Source organism: Oreochromis aureus, linkage group 11 (assembly GCF_013358895.1).
Source record: "Oreochromis aureus strain Israel breed Guangdong linkage group 11, ZZ_aureus, whole genome shotgun sequence".
In the NCBI taxonomy this organism is placed as follows: Eukaryota; Metazoa; Chordata; class Actinopteri; order Cichliformes; family Cichlidae; genus Oreochromis; species Oreochromis aureus.
In genome coordinates, this window is record NC_052952.1 from 28,579,669 (window position 1) to 28,604,133 (window position 24,465).

The following is a 24,465-nucleotide window of genomic DNA, read 5'->3' on the forward strand; positions in this document are numbered from 1 at the left end:
ACAATAATTCTATATAAATGTATATAATTTGCATATTTCTGTATGATACACCGAATTATCAAAGAAAGAAAAAAAGGTCAGACCAAGATAAAAAGTTACCTGGGGCCTAACAAATATTATGCCCCGGGTGTTTGATGTTGACTTGGTGGGCATGTGGCTTACTCTGCCTGCAACTGGTGCATGTAAAAAATGGCCAGGGGGAGAAAACAATTTATAATAATCAAAAAAAGAAGTTGAGCATATATCATTAAAAATGCAATAGGTAGCTTACATTTTTCTGGTAAGTTTTGATTGTTTCAAGAAAGACATTTAAGCTTAGCTTTAATATATATTAACTTTAACATATTGTCTTCGTCTTCCCACTCATTCTAAATGCCTTTTAATCTATACTGTCTCTTTTTTGCTCAATTCAAATGGTTAATATTATTAGACTGTGATAAACAGCTGAGAGAGCGAGAGGCTGACCTGTCCTTTTCCTTAAAAATTCAGTTGATTAATATTTGCTCAAAATGGGAACTATAATTGGCTTTAAGAAGTATATTTTTGGTTGACCGATATGCCAATATATTTATCATTCTCAAATAAAGCATCAAAAACCAATCTGAGAGCATTAATCACTGAGGTGGTTCCATCTTGGGCTCCTAAATGGACATTCTGATACCTTAATAATGGTTTTCATTAACTCCATAGCAAAACATTCCTCAAATTCCATTGGTTATAACATTCACGTTTCATTCACTCCCTCATTTCGCCCTTCTACCCTTTCTGGTCCACAGTGTTTCAACTCCATTATCACATTCTTCTCTTGGCCCTCCAATATGTCTCCTTCCTCCCCAGCATCATCTCCCCATTGTTCTTTGACCACTTTCTTAATTTCAGCATAGTCTGTCTTTGTGCTCTCTTGCTTCCTTGCTGCCTCCCTGCAACTGTTTCTTTTCAGCAGGGAAAAATCTATATTGGCATACTCCACCTCCTTTGGCCCACTGTTTGAGCTCAGGGTCTGATTGTCTTGTAATGCTTGACCATTATATACCTGTTAAAGACAAAGGAAAAGAGACTCATCTTGTCTGTCTTGTACATTTACATTGTTTCATTCTGGGTTATTTTTCTTTTTATGCCGTGACAATCAGCTTGATGAAAGAACTGAAGCTTTAAAAAAAAATCCAAAGCTGCATGGCCCTGTGTGAAAAAGTTATGGTGGTGTATCTCATCTTTGGAAAGCGGAGTTTAATTTCTCTCACCGCACCCATGCCTGATTACTGCCACACCCATTTTCAATCAAGAAATCACTTACTCTAAATAGGACCTGCATGACAAAGTTGAGTAGGGCTCAAAATCATGTTGCAATACAAAGAAAGTCAACAACAAATAAGAAACAAGGTAATTGAGATGTATCAGTCTGGAAAAGGTTCTAAAGACATTTCTAAATCTGTGGGAATCCACGCGAACCACAGTGAGAGGCATTATCCACAAATGGAAAAAACATGGAACAGTGGTGATCTGGAGTGGCCCGCCAACCAAAATTGCCCTAAAACCTAAAAACATTGTGAAAACTCATCCAAGAGGTCACAAAAGACCCCAGAACAACATCCAAAGAACTGCAGGCCTCACTTGCCTCAGTTAAGGCCAGTGTGCGTGACGCCACCATAAGCAAAAATGGGCAAAAAATGGCATCCATGGGAGAGTTCCAAGATGAAAACCAGTGTTGAGTAAATGAGCATAAAGGGGAAAAAAACTGTTTTGCCAGTGATCCAAAACTCACCAGCAAGTCCACCTCTGAATGGCTTAGGAAAAACAAACTGAAGACTTAGGAGTGGCCTAAGTAAACTGCCTTTTGTATTGACTTTTTTTCTTTGTCTACTATCTAAAGTTGTTTTATGATCTGAAATATTTAAATGTGACAAACATACAAATAAAATAGAAAACTAGGATGGGGCAACCACTTTTTCACACCACTGTATACAAGGAGTTAATTAAAAAAAATCTAAATAATGTTATTATTAAGGCTAATCTTAATCTGAACCACTTTCTTGCAGAACCTTTATGTGGGAACTTTCAGTAAAATGTAAATGAGTAAACTATGGATGCTTCAGATATCAAAATTTGTGCAGAAACTCATATTTTGACAAGTAAATCAAAATGTCTGATGAATTAATACCAGTTTATTTTGATGTGTCTCCATCTCCAAAATCTCATCTGAATTTCTCAATTTTTGAATGTTCTGATTTTTTCTGAAAAAAAGAGAGAGACAAATTTATGTTCAAATTCCTCTACAGAAAAAACCTAATAATAATTAGACACCTGTAGCCTTACCTGTAGCAATTTTTAGCTAAAAAGCAAATGATTGTTGCAAGAACTGCCCCAGTGAAAAAGACAATAATGACGTTCACGTATTCCAGCCTAAAAACTGTGAATTGAAGTGAATTTAAAAAAGGAAGAAAGTTGGTTCCATGTTGCTTAAAATGCATACCATACATTACATGTAAATGTGTGTTCGAAGATTGTCTTTTTACAAAGATTGCATTAACAAATGTGGTCCTAAGAGGTTAAGTTGGTGTTCAAAAGTGTGTAGTTGGAAATACTTACTATTATTGTCTGGCAAGTTTTTTTGGATTGTGAGACTTTCTTTTGCTTCCCCCATTCCATTGTTGCTGATACATTCAAAAGTAGTGTTGCCATTGTTTTTCACAGTTAAACTGACTGTGCTGTTTACTGTGTGGTTTGATACAGTTGTAAGGACAGAGTAATCAGTGTGGTTATTCAGAAATGGCCATTTGACAGTAGGTAAAGGAAATCCTTCACTGAGACACACACAGGTCAAAACCTCTGCCTGAAGCACACATCCAGAGCCATTCACTATTTTTGAAAACCCTGTAAACACATGTTTAGGATCATTAAACAAGTGAAGCATTGGTTTTAGTGTAAGGATGACATTCAGATTTAAGATCAGTGCCGTCTTCTTACATGTCACGGTCACATTGACATATGAAGTCACAGTTGTGTGCAGATGTTTGGTTGCACAGATGTACTGTCCAGAATGTTCTGCTGTCACATTCTGAATGACAAGTGTAGCTGATCCAGTGTCATTGTGCAGATCAGGATAAGTTTTAGTCAGAAGGATTGTGGTGGTACTTCTCCAGACTATAAGAGCTGGGGGGAAACTTTCAACACTGCAGGTGAGATTCAGAACATCTCCCAGTTTAACGGTTGTATTTCCAATGATCTGAGGCTTCCTTTTATCTGTAAAACACATTTTAGTAATTTATTTAAAAAATGCATTGAAAAAAATAAATATCAGAAAACAAAGAAAATAAATTAATTAAAAAAAGACTACAGAAGAATAGCCATATGAAGAGGAAACTTAAACCTTTTGCTGAATCCACGACTGATCCATTGATCCTATGCTGCTATGCTGTAAGGCAGCGGTCCCCAACCCCCAGGCCACGGTCCGTGAGTCGTTTGGTACCGGGCCGCGGGAGTGGAGGCTCGGGTATGAAATTTATGGTTTTCAGGGTTTTTATCATTAACTCGGTTTCCCTGGGTCTTTTCCCCGCGTTGTAGTTGTGCGTCTGACTTTGAAAGAAATATTTACGCGTTATCATAGCGACCAGAAGCATTAAGGGGCAGAGAGGAGGATGTTACTCTCAATGTTGTTGGCGCATTTCAGGAGGACGCTGCTAATAAAGTTAGACAATTACACAGTGAATTCGCGTTTATTATTATATTTACAAAATACCACAGTTTTTGTATTGGTCGTATCATTTTATTTCGTTGTATTTATCCGCGACACCTTAAAGGCCAGTCTGTGAAAATATATTGACTGACGTTAAACCGGTCCGTGGCGCAAAAAAGTTTAGGGACCGCTGCTCTAAGGTACGCTTTGTTTGCACTGTTTGAGTTTACCTGTACTGGTTCCTCAAAGTGCATCATAGTATCATTGCAAAAAAAAAAAGAGATGGGGGTGGGGGGTTCTGATAGAAGAATAGCGTTCCATCTCTCGAAGAGATTTCCAAATACTTTCGGGAAAAAAAGCCAAGGCATACTAGTTGCTCTGGCACCACATGGCCCAACACCTTACTGTTCTTTTAAGGTTTTTTTTTTTATTTGATTTCATCTTTATCTTTATGCAATGAATTTTGTAAAGCCAAAATTTACATAAAAATACTTCACAATTCCTAAAGACCATAATATCTGACTTTATACAATTGTGTATAATTTTAAATTATGAATTATAGTTTAATTATAACCTTAAACTATAACTTCACACTCTAGAAGATTAGTACACTCTACTTACAAGTCACAGACACATTGACATAGGAAGACACAGTTGTGTCCAGATGTTTTGCTGTACAGATGTACTGTCCAGAATGTTTTGCTGTCACATTATGGATGACAAGTGTAGCTGAGACAGTGTGCAGGTCAATGTATGTTCCAGTCTGAAGGTTTGTGTTGGAATTAAGTTTTTGCCATGCAATAAGAGGTGGAGGGAAACTATCAACACTGCAGGTCAAACTCAGAACGTCTCCCTCTTTAACAGTTGTATTGCCAATAAAATGAGGTTTCCTTTTATCTGTGGAACACATTTGAATATTTTATGTAAGGATGGAGAAAAAAGTCATTGACATATAAATGTTGACACCACTGGCACTTTAAAAATCCTGTAACTGTGTTAAATTAAAACCCCATCATTTCATGTTTCATGACTTTTCCTAAAATGGGCTTATTCATCAAATACTGAACTTTGAATGAGTGGAACCAAGACATAAAATTCCAAACACCAAGGATGTTATTTTGACCCCATAGCAATTCATTTAAAAGAAATTCAACTTAAATAATTTTTATATAAATGTATTTATTTTTGTGAAAAAATGATTTAAACTGATGATAGGAGGTGCTTACTTCCTGCTAAGTTTTTTGAATAAAAATTTCAAGGAAATGCTTCACTTTCACTCATATTTTGATTAGAGTGAGGATTGGGTGCATGGCCCTATATGATTTACTAAGTGGGACTATGGGCTGAATTATTCCAGTTTGCCTAGCAACACGAATATTTACACACATTTTGATGAGAACTGCTGTAACATGAAACAAAAAAAAAATGACCCTTCTTGGTGGTTCTAAGTACTTTAGAATCCTTGGGGCTCTAATGCTAAACTCATCTTTCAGTTGCCATTAATAATAATAGCATTTATGATAATATTATTATTATTATTATTATTATTATTATTAATAATAATAATAATAATAATAATAATAATAATAATAATAAATACATTTAAAAAAAGGTTTGTACTTACATATGACTGTTACATTGACTTTGTTGTCTGTATTGTTGACTATATTGTTCATATATTTAGCTGTACAGATGTACTGTCCAGCATCTTTCGTTGTCATATTCAGCATGGAGAGAGTTGCTGATCCAGTGTCACTGTGCAGGCTGGTGTTGGAACTACGTTTAGACCAGATAATCAGAGATGGAGGAAAACTTTCTACACTGCAGGTCAGATTCAGAGCTTCACCCTCCTTCACACTTGTATCCTTAGTGATTTTAATTTTCTTCACATCTATGTGACAAAGGACAAACTTCCTGACTTTTCTTCAAAAGCACTGTAACATTCAATAGCATTCTGAATATTTTAGATAGAAATATTTAGATTTAGAAATACTCACAGTTCACAGTCAAAGTTGAACTCCCCTCTGTAGTTGTTTTATCTGTAAAGCTGATCTTACAGGTGATATTAGAGTTGTGGTGTTTAGCCAAAGCATTAAAGGTCAAAGTTGAGCTGTGTCTCTGTGTTACATCAGTCAGATTCTCAGTCTTGAAATCAGTGCTGTTTCCTGTAATGTAAGATTCAGTCCCTCCTGCTCCTCTCCATGTCCAGGTGATTTCAGGAACAGATCCAGAGCAGAGACCAGGAGCAGTGCAGGTCAGTGTGGCCTGCTGTCCCTCTGTCAGTGTGGGAATCATTACTGTGGGTTTTTGTTTAAGACCTGATGGGAACAGTACATTAGTGGAATCAAATGAACTTGAATTAAAAGAGGTAAAAAACTCCAGAAATTCAAGTAGATGTTTATCGGGAATTGTTGTACTTTCTATAAGCTGTATACAAGGGTCAACAAATGTGCAAAATGTTTCACAGATACAATAAAACACAATCATGTTGAACTACAGATTTATTTCCTACATGATTGTATTTGATCTAGCTTCTCATACCTTCAACAGAGACATTAACTTTAGGATTAAATGTAAATCCATCTGTCTTCCCATTCAGTTCACCAATAACTCTGAGGTGATATGATCCAGAATCAGACTGTTTGAGATCATTGATGATGATGCTGCAGTTGTTCTGAATTACATGCTCGATAAGTGACACTCGTCCTTCAAACCCAGGTTGAACATCAGTGCTTTTGTTGGTGTGAAATATCATGACAGGACGCTCACATCCTGCTTCTGATGCTTCACATTTATACCACACTATATGTTGGGTTTTAAAGCCTTTAGCAGTCTTGAAAGAACACGGGATCACAACACAGAGTCCAGCCTCTGCTCTCAGTTTTCTCACATTAAGAGTGACGCAGTATTCTCTGTCACAGTATGGATTTCTCATTTCTGAATCACCTGCAGCTGTAAAGGAGGAGATAAAATAAACAGACTTTAGTTTTAGGCAAGCAAATGAATTTGTTTCTTGAGTCTGCATTGGCCTTTGCTGTTTTTTATGTTTTGTTCGCAATCCGATTGGCAATTTGAACTTTTTTTTACAGTAGCCTTTACAGTGTGTGCACAATTTTTTTTAAATGACACCACAAGTCAACAAATAAGAAGAAATATTTACAACCTGGATGCATATCCAAGAAACAGTGTTACATACAAATGTTAGAAGATTATTTCATATCTGCAGAATTATACAATTGTAAAGAAGATACAAACCTGTGTCAGCATCACTGCCCGTCACAGAGAAAAGCGCAGCTGACCAGATCAGAACCAACATCTTGATTTGATCCTTGGCACATTCAGTTTCTCCCTCCACAGACAAACATGCAGTATATGAAGTAAATGTCCAGAAATGTCTCTAAAGGATGTCACATGCTGACTTATTTCACAGTGCATAATGAATGCATAATGATCTTTAATCATCCAGCCTTTTTTTTTTTCATTTCCCAGCACTGAGTCAGCTCCTACTTTTATCAACAGTGAAAGACATTTGGAAACTGTTCATTAAGAGTTTTAAAAGACATTTTGAATATATTTTACACATTTTTACCTCAGTATATTTGCTGTTTATCAGTCTTCTCTGCACAATGATCTCTGCTCACTTTTTAATCTCAGGTTTCACTTCCTCATCACTTTTTCTTCCTCATTTTGCAACTAAATTCTTCTCAGACACTATTGATTTTTACGAACTGGCTTTCATAAATATAGCATCTTCTGTTACACTAAATATCTTATATATGTTCATTATTGTTATTTATTTATTTATTTTTGGTAAAAATCCATATCTTAACTTGAGAATTTGACACACCAGCAGAAGTACTTAATTCAGTTTTTCATGAGACATTTCGCTCATTTATACGTCACTTCAACATAGTACAACACCTATGGCAATAAACAAGTTTTGTTAATGGCTGCATGTATTAAAATTAAAAAGTCACATTAGAAAGGATTCTTGAGGCACATTAAAGACATTAAACAGCTTAAAGGATTTAAAATAAACTCTCACAGCATTTCCGTTTTTCAGCCACATACAGCCTCTCTGCAACACTTCTGCATATTTAGATTTTTTTCTTTATCTATTTATAATCTGTGGTATCTGTACTATTCTTAATAAGGCTTTGTTGTGCCTTCCGTCTCTATGTCTACTTGACTTGTCTGCAGTCTACTTGAGTTGCAACATTGTGTGGTGTTTGGTGCTTTAACTCTTACTTCAGTGAACAAATACTTACATTTTCAGGTCTTCTATAAACCTCCATATTCTGCATCCGTCTTACTCTTTTTTTTTCTCTTTTTTAATGTCTTTTATTTTTCAGGTCTATCAAACTCACGTCTCATAAACTGTATGAATCAACAAACAGTAGGCAGACAGGTGAGTTTCCGATAAGTTTTTTTTTTTTCCAAAGAGAATCCCAAAACCTGACTGCTGTTGATGTGCTAGTACAGCACTTAGACTCCAGAATGAATCATGGGTTTCTAAGGCAGTGTGGGAGGAATGGCAGGAAGCTAACTAGGAAGTAAACCAGACACAATGATAACTGAATGTAACTATCAAAAACCAAATTTATACAAGGCTGACTGATTTACCACAGACCAGCACTAGCACCGAAACATTCTTCAGCATGTTATAAGCAAATAACCTCAGACCTGGATTTACTGATTCCTGGTTATGGCCAGTTCAGTAAGTTGAGACAGATTTCTTACAGTTTTTTTTAATTGGTTTGGCACTATTTTCATAACTAAAGTGTGCATTTTCAAATCTCTCAGTACAAAACTCACATTTGATCACATTTGTAACACCACTAGTCATTCTTTCAAATCAGATGTCATGATTTCATTGCATTTGCACATATTTACATTCCACGTAATCATTGTATCAGAACACATGATCACTGTGATATAGTTTGAGAACATTTGCTTTAATCACCCAAACAAAACAGTAAGCTCTTTTTTCAACTTAGTACTTTTACCAATCATTTCATTCAGGAGAAAATAATACAAGGTAAGCGATTCAAATTGTCCTTGGTGATGAATGAGTGTAACTGAACTGTAAAACTGTACACAGCAAATATTACACTTATGTTCAGACATAAAAAAATTATATAACTATACATATACATATACATATACATATACATACACACAGACACACACACACACACATGAAAAAGGGAGAAAAAAACAAGTCATTTACATAAGCAAAATATATTTTATTTTATTTTATTCTCATCACTTTTACACAATTAATCAAGCCGGTCATTAACATTGGGCCATAAATTTTCATCAACATCACAGTGGATGTCTTCGTTGTTCAGGCACCGTGGGAAAAATCTCCTGGCATGACGAATCCAGGCTTGACATTGCTCAGCAGTTATATCACCACAAGCTTCACACATGGCTTGAAGAAGGAGACATGCTCATGGGGATGGCGATCATACACCTTCCACCTCCATGTAGAGAAGAATTCCTCAATTGGGTTGAGGAAAGGGGAATATGGTGGAAGATAGAGGGTCATGAAGCGAGGATGTGTTTGAAACCATTCCTGAACCAGCTGTGCATGGTGGAAGCTGACATTGTCCCACACAACAACATAGACGATGTCTTCTCCCTGACAGGCCTGCTCCAGTTCATTTAAAAAAAAACTATCAGGTGTTCAGTGTTGTATGACCCTAGAACTGGTCTACAGCCTACCACACCATCTTCAGATATAGCTGCACACATTGAGATGTTTCCCCACGTTGTCCAGGGACTTGGATGGTAGCCCTTTGTCCAATAAGGTTACGTCCTCTGCGTCTAGTTTTTGCCAGATTGAAACCGGCCTCATCAACGAAAAATATACTTGTGATGATTCACAGCAGCGTCCAGCTCCATCACCCTCTAAAATGATAATTTAGTTAGTTTTTTTTTTTACAACTAATAGTTGTCAGTACTGTTACAGTAATTGCATGCCAGTTTAGTGTTGTACCTGAATATATTCTGAACGCAGTTGTTTCACCCGGACATTGTTCCTCTCAAAAGGAACCAAGTAAATTTGTTTCATGGAAACTTGGTGCTTCTTCAAAAGCCGGGCAATCGTTGGAAGGCTAATTGATGGCACATTGGCAAAGGTGTCATTGCTGTTCTCAATAGCCTGTTTGATTTCAGACAGCCGTATGTCATTCCTTGCCCTGACCATTTCCACCACAGCCAACTCCTGCTGGTCAGTCAAAACACGTGGGCGACCACCACCAGGTTGTCTCCTGTTAATTCTGAGGACAATCATATACTGTCAATATTGAAGTATTACCAATCACATTACTGTAAACTGACAATTACATGTTGTTCATCTATACAATAGGGTACTATTTTTTAGAAGTGAAGTTGCTATAGCAGACATACCGGTTTTCTTGGCGAAAAGTTTGGATGATAGAGCTGACAGTTGACCTTTGTAAATTAGGCTGTACCAACCTGGCAGCCTCAGCCATGGTAAAGCCTCTGTTAACCACATGGTCAACAATGATGGCCCGGACTTCATTAGAGATGATGGTGCGTTGAGCACCACCACCTCTTCCTCTTTGTCTGTGCCCACCTCTCTGTCGAGGAGCACCACCACCTCTTCCTCTTTGTCTGTGCCCACCTCTCTGTCGAGGAGCACCACCACCTCTTCGATGAAGGTTTCCTCTCCCTACGAGTCTATCCTGCTCCATATTTGAACAGTGCAAAGTCTCAAACACAGTTCTACTTATATGGTAACTAATTGTGATCATCAGGGGAAACAATTAGCAATTAGTATTTCTAGATTGAAAGCTCTTGCAGCAATGTGTAACTTACAAATGACCAGACAACAATCAGTCAAGTTGAAAATCCATGGACATAATGAATGATTCATTGATTAAACATTAAGATCAGTTGAATTGAATGACAGACAAATGTATTAAACTGAATGATAAGAGATGCAAATCAAAAATTTTATAGGGATAACATTATGAAAGGCAGTAACTGTGAACGAAACATTTATTTAGATGAAACACTTATTTTGTGTAGTGAAAAGGATATTTTGCCATTATGTGTATTGTACTAACACAATTGGAAATATGCTGAAATGTTTGAAAAAGGTGCACTTTTGATGATCTGTTGCGATATAAGTACGAAGAGTTTTGAAAATGTACCAATTGCTTGTGGAAACTGCGCCAAACCAATTAAAAAAAACTGTAAGACTAGGCAGTCTGTCAGAGTAACAAATGATCTGATGTCTTTGGTAAGGGGTGGGTAGAATGACACCTTATAGAAAGTGAGAACTGTCCTAACGGAATGCAACAAGGCTCCCTCTATCTGCCGAGACCATAGAAAGAAAATTCTTTTTACAGGCTAGTGTCCTGTATGAGTTTCTATAGCAATCCTAGTAATCCTAGGGTAATGTGTTAGGAATGAAAGGATGCCACATCATTTGATGGAAATGAAAATTTTCAACTTATGGAGGGTTGAATTCACAGACACCTGAAAATCAAAGCGAAAAAATTATGCAACAGGCTAATCCATTCTGACAAAATTTCATTACAGCAACTTTAAATGGTACTTATTAGTTTGTATGGACTTCACATGTTTGTATGCTTGCCTGACCATGTCAGGGCATGTTCCTAATGAGATGACGCAGGGGGGTGTCATCCTAAATCTGGAGCAGGGCATCTCTGATTTCCTGGACAGTGTGAGGTGCAATTTGGTGGCATTGGATGGACCAAAACATAATGTCCCGATGGTGTTCTGTTGGATTCAGGTTAGGAGAGCTTGGTGGGCGCGTCAGTAGTATCAATTCCTTCATCCTCCTGCATACTCTCACTGCATGAAACCTGGCATTGTCGTGTACAAGGAGGAACCCAGGACTGACAATGGGTCCAAGGACCCATGCAGATTATGGTTATTTGTCCCCAGACCATCACTGACTCACCGCCAAACCGGACACACTGAAAAATGTTACAGGTACAATATAACATTCTAGACCTTTCTAGACCCTTTCATATCTGTCAGATGTGCTCGGGGTGAACTGGCTCTCATCTCTGAAGCACATCTGACAGCCAAAAACTTGTTTTTCTTGTCATCGAAAATGAATCAAAATCCAAAAAGAAATCTGATTTAATTTGAATTTGATTAAACTCAGTTTCAGTTTTCCAAACTGGTATAAAACTCTGTTTCAGCTACAACAGATGCTGGTGTTCCCTCTTTGACCTTGGGTTTCTTGAGCAAGAAAAAGAAAGCCTGGGTCTTAAAAGCAGCCACTATAGAACCTTTAAAACACAAAATATTGATGGAATACCAAAGGGATTTTAAAGATGACATTCACACACATAAGATTCCAATTCAAATTGACAGTGTATCTTTGTATGTTCAACTACTGCTGTGTTGTCTAATGAAAAGTATGAATAAAGGAAAGGAAAGTGCAAAGTTTCATCTAGTATAATAACATATAAGTTACACTGTTATCTTATTTCAAAGGGTCAGCTCAACAAATTATCAACATTGTGCTATGTCAGAATATAAATTAAGAAAAATGAACAACAGTCAAGAACTGGAGTGTTTATTCTTGCAAGGGAGCAAATTCATCCAATACAAGGTTTCATGTAAGTGCTCGCAGTGGGAAGTCCCCAGTAAGCTTTTTATTGCATTTTACCATTCCCACCCTCCTGTGCCTTAAAACTGTAACACAATAACACTTTTCCTTCTTGGGGCTTTTCCCCCTGCTTTACTGTAGTATATGATTCTGGGTCATGTTGTCTGATATGGTTGATATTTCCATCACTAAGTGAAACTGTTCACAGATGCTGCTGCTCTGATAACCTCACTGTGGTTACTTTGGTTGCTAGCAGAGGTTGACAACTTCAGCCCTAGCTTGTATGGAAGACACCAAATTATAGGTGAACACTTTCTACTCGCTAAGAGGTGTTGAAACTGTGAAGAGTATGAAATGGTGACCATTCATTACATCTTGGTTTTTGCTGTAAGCCACAACTTTTGCTTTGAATGTGATTTCTTCTCTGCTTCCTTTTTGCATCACATTTTTTCAATTTTAACTACTGCTCATTGTCATGTTGTGTGACATTTTAAAATTTTGTAACCAAGTAAGTAGAGGGCCAGTATCGCCAAAAATGTAAGGTACTCTAATGCCCTAATTTTTGGTGTGTGAGTGTACTGCTATTGATTATGATTCAATTTCTTAATTAAAAATCTGAAACACTGTATCTGACCAGATCATGCTAAGATGTGCTTTACAGTGTGATAATTTTTTTGTTGTGTTAATATTTCATAATTGTAGATACCATGAGTGGGAGTTATATTTTAACCCAGTGTCTAAACCATGATGAAAAAATGCTGAAATTTTCAAGGTTGAAATTAATGCTCTATTTCATGTTATGGTATAGAAACCTGCTTGTGATACACCATTCAGAGCATTGGACAGAGTTAGAGATGTATAAAATGCTCACTTTTATTAATGCATTATACAAGACCAGGCAAAATATAAAATCTGCAGCCAGGCAGCACCAGTGATAACAGACCACACCATCTACTTGACTTATAATTTCACAGTGGTAATGGGTTTACTCTGCCCCCTTCTGGTGAGCACAATGAATGGCCAAAGAAAGCAAAAAAGTCCTCTTTTGTTAGCAAAACAAAGAAAGAATAATAAATGAAAATGAGCAGAGACCATTAAAAATCAACCCAAACCACCAAAAGTATAGGTCACACTTTTCTAGAATGTTTTTAATTAATTTATTTATTTATTTTTGGATAAAGACACTTATAATCTTAAGTATATGGTCTTTGTCTGGACACTGTATTGTCACCAACATATATGTCAAGATTTTGTAATATTAAGAAAAATCTAGATGTTTAATGTAGGCTAAGTCTTAAATAACATTTTTAAAAAGGAATCATATTAGCCCTAGAAAGTTATTTTTTGTGACTAGATGGACATTTTAAGTATAGATTTATTCTTGTCAAATGAAACATGTAAAAGAAAACCGCATGATATCTTAGGGCACAGATCATTGAGGTGGTTCTTGGGATCTTACATATACACTTCAGTGTCTTAATGAAGTGTCTAACTAACTGCAGAGAACTTTATTTGGGTTATTAAAAGAAAAAAGACACAGTGACAGTAGAATAACTGGGATCATTCACAGTGGAGTACACAGCTTCATCTTCTCCTTCCTCTTTTTCTGGTTGACAATGTTTCATCTCCAGCTCCATCTCCTTCTCCTCTTTGGCCTCCAACATTTCACTTTCCTTCTCGAGTATCTTGGACCTGTTCTGCTTTTACTTTTTTGATTTCAGCATACTCCATCTTCATCCTCTCTTGCCTCTTTGCTGCTTTCCTGGCACTGCTGCTTTTCAACGAGGAAAAGTTAACTGTCAGCATGTTGCAAGTATTTGCACTGAGTTAACCAACTTAGAAGCAACATTCATGCTTAAACACCAGTGACCTGTTCATCAACTGGTTATGGCAAAACTAAAAACCTATGTTGTTCATTCATATTATTGTGTTTATTGTGTATAGTGTTGTGTCACTTTTGTCACTCTCATACCAACCTACTTCTTTTTGTGTCTTTTTAGGATCATTGATTGAACAGCAATTAAATGTCTATGTATTCTGTCTGTTTGGTGTTTGGAGGGCATTGATGCCTAAACAGAGTCATTGCTTCTCAGACTCAGCAAGAGTCAAACTTACTTCAAAATTGCATCATGTTAACTTACTCCTTTTCTAACACATCATTGTGCAGTTAGTCTGTGTTTCAGGACAATTATACAAAGTCAACTTCTCTGAATTGCGTTAAACTCAGTAGAAAGATAAACGGGTGTGTATGTAAAAACATCCAACTAATCTTTATCATTGTAGAAACTTGGAGCAGGATGGGCCACTTTATATGTGAATGTATAGTAAGAGTATGGACACTTGAGTATTCTGAGCATTTGTGTAGAAAATCATACCAAAAAAAGTCAAATGAACATAAATACCAGTTTATCATCTTGCTGTTTCTCCATCTCCAAAGTCTCATCTGAATTTCTTGAGGTCTTCTGATTTTTTCTATAGAAAGGGGTATTTTTAGAGAAATACATTTATGTTCAAATTTATCTACAGAAAAAAACAACTAGCTAACTAATATTAATAGTAATTATAAAAGCAAATGCTTTACCTGTACCAATTTTTGGTAAAACAGCAAACGACTGCTGAAAGAAGTACTGCAGCCAAAATGCCAATGATGACTTTCAAGCATCCCACCCTTAAATTAGACGATTGCTCTGCACTCCAAAAAATAACAACATAAAAAAAATATGGTCCAGGTTGTTTTGAATTAGATCAAGCAAATACAAACTACAAATGAGAGCCTAATTAGAAAGGCTGCATTAGGAAAATGTGGTAAGTAAAAAGTGAAAGTGGCAGTGAAAGGTGTTTAGATGGAAAACACATACCATATTTTTCAGGCAAGATTTGGTGGATCAGTAGGTTTTCTCTATTCTCTCCATTTCCATTGTTACTCACACATTCAACAGTGCTGCTGCTATGTTTGTTTACAGTTACACTGACAGTGCTGTTGACTGTGTGTTTAGAGACCGTAGTAATGACAGAGTACTCAGTGTGGTTCTTTAGGAGCGGCCATTTGATGGTAGGTAAAGGAAACCCTTCACTGATACACACACAGGTCAAAACCTCTGACTGAAGCACACATCCAGAGCCATCCTGGGTCTCTGAAAACCCTGTAAACACATGATCAGAATCATAAAACAAAGGAAGGTGTACATTTACTCTGAATATAAGCTTAGGATTTAAGATTATTGTGTTCCACTTACAAGTCACGGTCACACTGGCATGTATAGTAATGGCTGTGTCCAGATATTTAGCTGTGCAGACATATTGTCCAGAATATTCTGCTGTCACATTATAAATGACAAGTGTAGATGATCCAGTGCCATTGTGCAGGTCAGTGTAATTTCCACTCAGGAGGTTTGTGTTGGAGCTACCTTTTTTCCACATGATGAGAGCTGGAGGGAAACTTTCAGCACTGCAGGTCAAATTCAGAGCATTTCCCTTCTTAACAGTTGTAGTCCCGATAATCTGAGGTTTTCTTTTATCTGTGGGACAACAGATTTTTTTATGATCACCAACAAGAGAATCTGCCTAAATAGTCAATATGCAAAGTTGTTTAGATGGCATCACACATTTAAACATATAATAAAAGCAAAAAGTTGTATACATACATATCACTGTTAGATTGACTTTCTCCTTTAGAGTGTTACTCATATATTTAGCTGTACAGATGTACTGTCCAGAATCTTCTGCTGTTGCATTAGGGATGACAAGCGTAGCTGATCCAGTGTCGTTGTGCAGGTTTGTGACAGAAGTCAATTTAGACCACATAATGAGGGATGGAGGGAAACTTTCAATACTGCAGGTCAGAGTCAGATCGTCTCCCTCCTTGATAGTTTTGTTCCCACTGATCTGAGGTTTTCTTGTATCTGTGGAGCACAGCTCAGTTGTTTATTTAAGATATGGAGGGCAACAACAGTAATCCAGGGTTTGAGGTTCACCCATCACTAATACTGCTCCCAACTACAGTCACCAAATCATCATAACATGAAAAATGATATTTGATCCCTCAAGCAGATTTTAAGAGACTTGCAGAATCAATGCCTGTTACCACAACATGTGTTGGACCACTGTGAGAATACAACACCTTTTGGTTTTTAATTTTTCCTTTACTTTAACCAGCAGTTTTTATCTTCATGTAATGAAATTTGATAACCATTTATACTGCATGCTTTAAAATGGCTAGTAAAATGTAAAGACCAAAATATCTGACTACCAATGACGTAAAAACATTATGTATATACATTATAGACACCTGGAGACTGGTAAAGTCTACTTACAAGTTACAGCCACATTGATGTAAGAAGTCATAGTTGTGTCCAGATGTGTTGCTGTACAGATGTACTGTCCAGAATGTTCTGCTGTCACATTCTGGATGACAAGTGTAGCTGATCCAGTGTCACTGGTCAGGACAGTGTAAGTTCCATTCTGAAGATTTGTGGTGGAATTAAGTTTTTTCCACATAATAAGTGATGGAGGGAAACTTTTAACACTGCAGGTCAAATTCAGAATATCTCCCTCCTTGACTGTTGTATTCCCGATGATCAGAGGTTTCCTTTTATCTGTATAGCACATTTCAATGATTTAACTAAGCACCATGAAAGGAGCACTGGCAGATAACCCTTCTGTGAAAATTTGTAATGAGATTTTACACAGATGTGTTGACATTAACACGAAAAGAAATAAGATTTTTGATACTGGCACTGATAATATTATTCACAAACTGATCTGACACTGTGTGTATAATATTATATGCACAGTGCAAAGTGACACAGATTTCAGCAGCATTGAAAATACATCTTGATTTTTGCAGATGCCATTTGGGGTTTCAACGGGCTCTCAAATACACGTGCAACATTTGCTGTGCTTTTCTAAACTCTGCAAAGTTGTTCACCTAGAATATTCCTTGTGTTCTGCATGTTATTTCATAGCATTGTGTTTTCATTTGTTTGTTTTTTGTTACTCTGTACCAACAAAGAACACATGTACGCATCATCTGCATTTTATTCTTTATGTATTTTTAATGCTAGCAGTTGCAATTTCAGTTACCAGATTGGGGGAAATATAACTGTGCTGTATTATAAATGTTCTGGCTGATAGCAAAAAGTTGTGTACTTACAAATCACTGCTACATTGACTTTGTCCTTCAGGGCATAGTCCATATAGTTAGTTGTACAGATGTACTGTCCAGAATGTTCTGCTGTTGCATTTGAGATGATAAATGTAGCTGATCCAGTGTCATTGTGCAGGTTTGTGTTGGAACCAAGTTTAGACCACATAACCAGGGATGGAGGGACACTTTCAACACTGCAGGTCAGATTCAGGACATCTCCCTCCTTCACAGTTGTGTTTCCAATGATCTGAGGTTTTCTTGTATCTGTGGAGCACACCAGCATTTTATTCAGGATAAGGAGAGAGAAAACAACTACAAGAATTACTAAGAATGAACCAACCAACCAACCAAACAAACAAAAACATAAGAAAATAAAGTTCTTATGTTCTTTGATCACACAGAACAATAACAATAATTCTATGATGCTGTGCAGGCATTTAACTGGCTGCCATGTTTTTATTGTTTTTTAAGAATCAATATTAAAATGGACTGTAGCTGTTATAGTAGCCTGTAGCGATCCAGCTTTGTAATAAGACATTTTATTTTGTTTTTTCCACTATTTATGCGATGAAAGCTGAAAGCCAATTTTACTGAATACTTTGCAACACCTCACAAAACCTATTAGATTATTTTTTACTACATATCAATTATGTATGAGCTTTTTATATCATATACATACATCTTGAGATTAATGAAACTGGTAATGTCTACTTACAAGTCACAGTCACATTGACATAAGAAGTCACAGTTGTGTCCAGATGTGTTGCTGTACAGATGTACTGTCCAGACTGTTCTGTTGTCACATTTGCGATAACAACTGTAGCTGATCCAGTGTCATTGTGCAGGTCAGTGTAAGTTCCATTGTGATGGCTTGGGTTAGAAGTAGGTTTAGACCACATAACCAGAGATGGAGGGAAACTTTCAACACTGCAGGTCAGATTCAGAACATCTCCCTCCCTGATTGTTGTATTCCCAATGATCTGAGGTTTCCTTTTATCTGTGGAGTGTATTTAAATCTTTTAAAGAGGGAGAAATTAACACTGCCACAGATCATGGTGATGAGAAACTGCTACTGCAGTTTTGCAGTGAAAGCTGCTAAAACAGGTTAGTGTGTGATGTGTGTTACATTATGTATATTCACTGAGCAAAGTGCCAAATTTTAGCTGCACTTGAAATACAATTAGTTACTGTAGAATGTCACAGGAAATTTAGAATGGCTCTCAAATACACATGCAACAATTGTTGTGCTTCATTAAATTGAAAGAAACAAGATGTATATTTGCATAGTGACTGCATTGTTTGCTTTGTTGTTCTCCTTGTGATTAAAATGCTGACAGTCAAGAACAAAAGTGTGGCTACAAAGATTATTCAGCATAACTGGAGTGGTCTAAACTCACAATTTCACTTACCTTATAGGAAGAAAAAAATGAACAGTACTATAAATATTCTGTCCAACAGCTTAAGGTTTTGTACTTACATATCACTGTTATGTTGAATTTGTCCTTCAGGGTATTGTTCATATATTTAGCTGTACAGATGTACTGTCCAGAATCTTCTGTTGTCACATTCAGGATGGCAAGTTTGGCTGATCCAGTGTCACTGTGCAGGTTTGTGTTGGAACCAAGTTTAGACCACACAACGAGGGATGGAGGGACACTTTCAACACTGCAGGTCAGATTCAGGACATCTCCCTCCTTCACAGTTGCGTTTCCAATGATCTGTGGTTTTCTTGTGTCTGTGGAGCACGCCAGCATTTTATTTAGGATAAAGAGAGAGAAAACAGCTCAAAGAATGATTAAGAATGAACCAAACACAAAAAACATAAGAAAATAAAGGAAACCTTATCCACACAGAACAGTCGGGGATTCTAATATTTGTATGATGTTGCCCAGGTATTTAACTGGTTGGCATGTTTTGGTTTTACTCCCCCACTGCTCACCACTCGAATCATCAAATCACCAGAGAAGGAAGGATGATGTTTCATCTCCATGATGTTTAATTCAGACATTTTAAGAATCAATATTAAAATGGACTGTAGCTGTTATGGTAGCCTGTAGTGATCCAGCTTTGTAATAAGACATTTTATTTTGTTTTGTCCACTATTTATGCGATGAAAGCTGAAAGCCAGTTTTATTGTGTACTTTGCAACACCTCACAAAACCTATTAGACCAGGTTTTTACTACATATCAATTATGTATGAACATTTTATATCATATTCATATATCTTGAGATTAATGAAACTGGTAATGTCTACTTACAAGTCACAATCACATTGACATAAGAAGTCTCAGTTGTGTCCAGATGTGTTGCTGTACAGATGTACTGTCCAGACTGTTCTGTTGTCACATTTGGGAAGAGAACTGTAGCTGATCCAGTGTCATTGTGCAGGTCAGTGTAGGTTCCATTGTGATGGCTTGGGTTAGAAGTAGGTTTAGACCACATGACCAGAGATGGAGGGAAACTTTCAACACTGCAGGTCAGATTCAGAACATCTCCCTCCCTGACTGTTGTATTCCCGATGATCTGAGGTTTCCTTTTATCTGTGGAGTGTATTTAATTTTTTTTTAATACAAAGCAATTAACACTGCCATAAATGAGGGTGATGAGAAACAATACAAAAATGCAGTTCTGCAGTAAAAGCTGCTAAAGTACATATATTCACTGAGCAAAGTGCCAAAGTTCAGCTGCATTTAAAATACAACTGGTTTCTATAGAATTTGAAAAGAACTTTAGAATGACTCTCAAATACAAGATTAATGAAGACTGGTAATGTCTACTTACAAGTCACAGTCACATCGACATAAGAAGTAACAGTTGTGTCCAGATGTGTTGCTGTACAGATGTACTGTCCAGAATCTTCTGTTGTCACATTCAGCACATCAAGTTTGGCTGATCCAGTGTCACTGTGCAGGTTTGTGTTGGAACCAAGTTTAGACCACACAACCAGGGATGGAGGGACACTTTCAACACTGCAGGTCAGATTCAGGACAGCTCCCTCCTTCACAGTCGGGTTTCCAATGATCTGAGGTTTTCTTGTGTCTGTGGAGTACGCCAGCATTATATTTAGGGTATGGGGAGAGAAAACAACTCAAAAAATTATTAAGAATGAACCAAAAATCGGGAAAAAACCCCCCAAAACAAAACAAAAAAAAAGGAAACCTGGTTCACACAGAACAGTCAGGGATTCTAATATTCGTATGACGTTGTCCAGGCATTTAACTGGTTGGCATGTTTTGGTTTTATTTCCCCCACCAGTGCTCACCACTCGAATCATCAAATCACCAGAGAAGGAAGGATGATGTTTCATCTCCATGATGTTTAATTCATTTTAAGAATCAATATTAAAATGGTAGCCTGTAGTGATCCAGCCTCTTAATAAGACATTTTATATCATATTCATATATCTTGAGATTAATGAAACTGGTAATGTCTACTTACAAGTTACAGTCACATTGACATAAGAAGTCACAGTTGTGTCCAGATGTGTTGCTGTACAGATGTACTGTCCAGACTGTTCTGTTGTCACATTTGCGATAACAACTGTAGCTGATCCAGTGTCATTGTGCAGGTCAGTGTAGGTTCCATTGTGATGGCTTGGGTTAGATCTAGGTTTAGACCACATAACCAGAGATGGAGGGAAACTTTCAACACTGCAGGTCAAATTCAGAACATCTCCCTCCCTGATTGTTGTATTCCCGATGATCTGAGGTTTCCTTTTATCTGTGGAGTGTATTTAAATCTTTTAAACATGGAGAAATTAACACTGCATAGATCATGGTGATGAGACACAATATGAAAATGCAGTTCTGTAGGTTGTAGGTTGATGTGTTACATGTGTAACATTATGTATGTTCCCTGAGCAAAGTGCCAAAATTCAGCAAATTGGTTTCTGTAGAATGTCAAAAGAAGTTTAGACTGGCTCTCAAATACAAGATTAATAAAGACTCCCCAAAAGTTGATTCTGGTCATTTGGATGTAGTCTTTTCAGTGGGAGAAACGTTTCATCACTCATCCAAGTGACTTCTTCAGTCTCAGCTGACTTCAGGTTTCCCCAATTTTCTAAACAGAACATTTGCATAATGACTGAAACTAGCACCACTGAAGGAACAACGGGCTGGGAGGTCAGTTCCTTCATCATTAATGAGAATTTGCATTTTTGATCAAGGAACTGACCTCCCAGCCCGTTGTTCCTTCAGTGAACAATGCATGATTGAGCATGCATCAAGACATTAATAAAAACTGATAATGCCTACTTACAAGTTACAGCCACATTGACATAAGAAGTCATAGTTGTGTCCAGATGTGTTGCTGTACAGATGTACTGTCCAGAATCTTCTGTTGTCACATTCTGGATGGCAAGTTTGGCTGATCCAGTGTCATTGTGCAGGTTTGTGACAGAACCAAGTTTAGACCATACAATCAGAGATGGAGGGAAACTTTCAACACTGCAGGTCAGATTCAGATTGTCTCCCTCTTTGACAGTTGTGATGCCAGTAATTTGAACTTTTTTCATATCTATGAGACAAAAAATATAAATTACACAATCATGTAGTTTCCCTAACTTTCTGACTTTCTTGCTAGAAGAATGCAGCTGACACTGCAAAACTCAACAGATTTCAGAAAAAAGAAAAAAAAAGCTAGTTTGATACTATAAAAGTACTCACAGTTCACATTCAAACCTGAAGTCTCTTCTTTCATTATTTTGCCAATGAAGTGTACTTTACAGGTCACATTGGTGTTGTGGTTTTCAGATGAAGGGTTAAAGGTCAAAGTTGACTCATGTCTTTGTGTGAAAGTAGTCAGACTCTCAGTCTTAAAAGCAGTGCTGTTTCCTGTAATGTAAGATTCAGTCCCTCCTGCTCCTCTCCATGTCCAGGTGATTTCAGGAACAGATCCAGAGCAGAGACCAGGAGCAGTGCAGGTCAGTGTGGCCTGCTGTCCCTCTGTCAGTGTGGGAATCATTACTGTGGGCTTCTGATTAAGACCTAATAGAAGTACTGGGCATTAGTGGAATCAAATTTAGGCTTCATGAACGGAATATTTTGCTGGCCACTAGTTGGAACTACTGCAGTTTATATTAGATTTCCACAGAGGATCAACCAATTCCCGAAATGAATTAATACTTTGTTTAAGATTGTAAAAATACTAAATATGAGGTTTCACATGACTGAGTATCTAAAATCAGCATTATTCTTCTTGGAATAGCTTTTCATACCTTTAACAGAGACAGTTACTCTTGGAATGAATGTGAATCCATCTTGTTTTCCATTCAGTTCACCAGTAACTCTGAGCTGATATGATCCAGAATCAGACTCTTTGAGATCATTAATGATGATGCTGCAGTTTTTCTGACTCACATCAGGCTCCAAACGTGACACTCGTCCTTCAAACCCAGCCTGAGCTTTTTTGTCTGTGTTTTTGTTGCTGTGAAATATTATGTCAGCATCGCTGCAACTGTGTTGAGATGCGTCACATTTGTACCAAACTGTATGTGTGGGTGTAAACTCATCAGCAGTAGTGAAAGAACACGGGATCACAACACAGAGTCCAGCCTGTGCTGTTAGTTCTCGCTCACTGAGAGTAACACAGTATCTTCCAACACAGTGTTGTCGTCCCCAGGCTGAGGCACAAACAGGAAGATACACATAGTGACAGAGAATATTTAGTTTACAGCAATAAATATGATTTTTAATAAATATACTGCAATAGCTTTCCTGTTTTACGTATTTTGCTTGTTTGTATACAACAACATACAACAATCAGAATTTTACATATTTCTTAGCCTATAGTAAGTTTTACAAAGATTTATATAAAATGGCATAAAGGTCAACAGATAACAGTAACACTACTAACTTATGATAAATTCTTGGTAGAATAAATAATGATTTGTATGTTAGAAAAACAGTTTCACTTGCAAATTTATGAAAGAAATATATATGTTGGCTGAATTACAGGTTGATAACAAAGTAGACGCAAACCTGCTTCAGCACTGCTGAAAAGCAGAGTTGCCCAGATGAGAACAAACATCCTTGATGCTCAACAGATTCAGTTTCTCTCTCCTTAGAATAACTAATAGAGATGATGCTGTAAACATGCAGGAATAAAAACAAAAATCAAAACAAAAGTCAAATTCAACAGTTCAGATCGATTAAACGTGATCAGTTATTTGCTCCTGTGTGTCTTTATGTTACCCACACCTGTGATTACACCACTACCTTAAAAAGTAATAATCTTTGTCTCATCCATCCTGAAACATTACTTGATGAATAAAAATGTTCTTACAGTGCTTCAACGACACTTATACAATAAATGTAAAATACCTGCCATTTAACAGGGCAGCATTATATCATCCGTATAATCCATGCATAATGGTATTTTTATTTTACCAGAACTACTATTGATGTAAAAAAAAAAATTAAAAAATTAAATTAGATTTTCTTTTTTGTATTTAAAAAGATATTTTAAAACACATTAATTTTTTTCTTACCTGTTTTGTCTTGTTCTCTTCTCTCCTCACTGATGTCTGCTGACTATTTAAATTTCTGTTTCTCGCCTCTCTTTTCTGTTTTTTTCCCTCTTCTTGTAGCACAATTTCAGGAAGTTTCTCGTCACACCAATCAACTTTACCGACTGGCTTTCCAACCTTTTATAGGGCAATCACTGCAAAACACAGACATTCAAAATTTCAACCCTAGAGTGTAACTAGAGTGTGCGAAAGGACTTCTTTTTACTTGTGTGATATTTCAAAATGTTTTATTTTTAGGATGTCAATCAATGTCCTTTAAGTATACATTTTTACATATATTATTTACAGTATATAAAAACTATGGGAAAAGCACACATAAACTTAAAGGAACATTTTTATGAACATTTTTCTTGATACACACTGGGAATTTTCACAAATACTACACAAATACAGTACTTGCTCCTGTAAGTTGGTAATAATGGTAAGTAAGATAATGTGAGAAAGCATTTATACTTTTTTCACAGAATACAATTCACTTAATTCACCATATTGAGCATGT

General features: G+C 36.8%; 2 protein-coding genes across 2 annotated transcripts; both read right to left on the reverse strand.

Annotated features, from left to right (window-relative positions):
• Positions 1-9,532: 9,532 nt before the first annotated feature.
• Positions 9,533-10,892, reverse strand: LOC120442730. Its single transcript, XM_039619876.1, has 3 exons — positions 10,088-10,892; positions 9,675-9,957; positions 9,533-9,586 (listed from the first exon to the last, which is right to left on the reverse strand). The coding sequence occupies exons 1-3, from the start codon at positions 10,453-10,455 to the stop codon at positions 9,533-9,535; spliced, it is 705 nt and encodes a 234-aa protein (XP_039475810.1). The 5' UTR covers positions 10,456-10,892.
• Positions 10,893-13,198: 2,306 nt separating this feature from the next.
• On the reverse strand, positions 13,199-23,983 carry LOC120442593 (hemicentin-1-like). The gene is made up of 18 exons (XM_039619318.1): positions 23,928-23,983; positions 23,419-23,524; positions 22,656-23,060; positions 22,105-22,425; positions 21,698-21,955; positions 20,879-21,160; positions 20,222-20,479; positions 19,699-19,980; positions 18,917-19,174; positions 18,155-18,436; positions 17,446-17,703; positions 16,607-16,888; positions 15,938-16,195; positions 15,530-15,811; positions 15,152-15,436; positions 14,875-14,980; positions 14,696-14,765; positions 13,199-14,067 (listed from the first exon to the last, which is right to left on the reverse strand). The coding sequence occupies exons 2-18, from the start codon at positions 23,465-23,467 to the stop codon at positions 14,011-14,013; spliced, it is 3,993 nt and encodes a 1,330-aa protein (XP_039475252.1). The 5' UTR covers positions 23,468-23,524; positions 23,928-23,983; the 3' UTR covers positions 13,199-14,010.
• Positions 23,984-24,465: the final 482 nt, after the last annotated feature.

Coding starts and splice junctions, on each gene's coding strand:
- LOC120442593 (XM_039619318.1), bottom strand. CDS start 23,467: ATGTTTGTTCTCATCTGGGCAACTCTGCTTTTCAGCAGTGCTGAAGCA. Junction 15,437..15,529: donor TGCCAGTGTGACCGTGACTT/GTAAGTGGAACA, acceptor ATGTGTTTACAG/GGTTTTCAGAGACCCAGGAT. Junction 14,766..14,874: donor TTTACCAAAAATTGGTACAG/GTAAAGCATTTG, acceptor CCCTTTCTATAG/AAAAAATCAGAAGACCTCAA.
- LOC120442730 (XM_039619876.1), bottom strand. CDS start 10,455: ATGATCACAATTAGTTACCATATAAGTAGAACTGTGTTTGAGACTTTG. Junction 9,958..10,087: donor ACTTTTCGCCAAGAAAACCG/GTATGTCTGCTA, acceptor GATTGTCCTCAG/AATTAACAGGAGACAACCTG. Junction 9,587..9,674: donor TGCGTTCAGAATATATTCAG/GTACAACACTAA, acceptor TTATCATTTTAG/AGGGTGATGGAGCTGGACGC.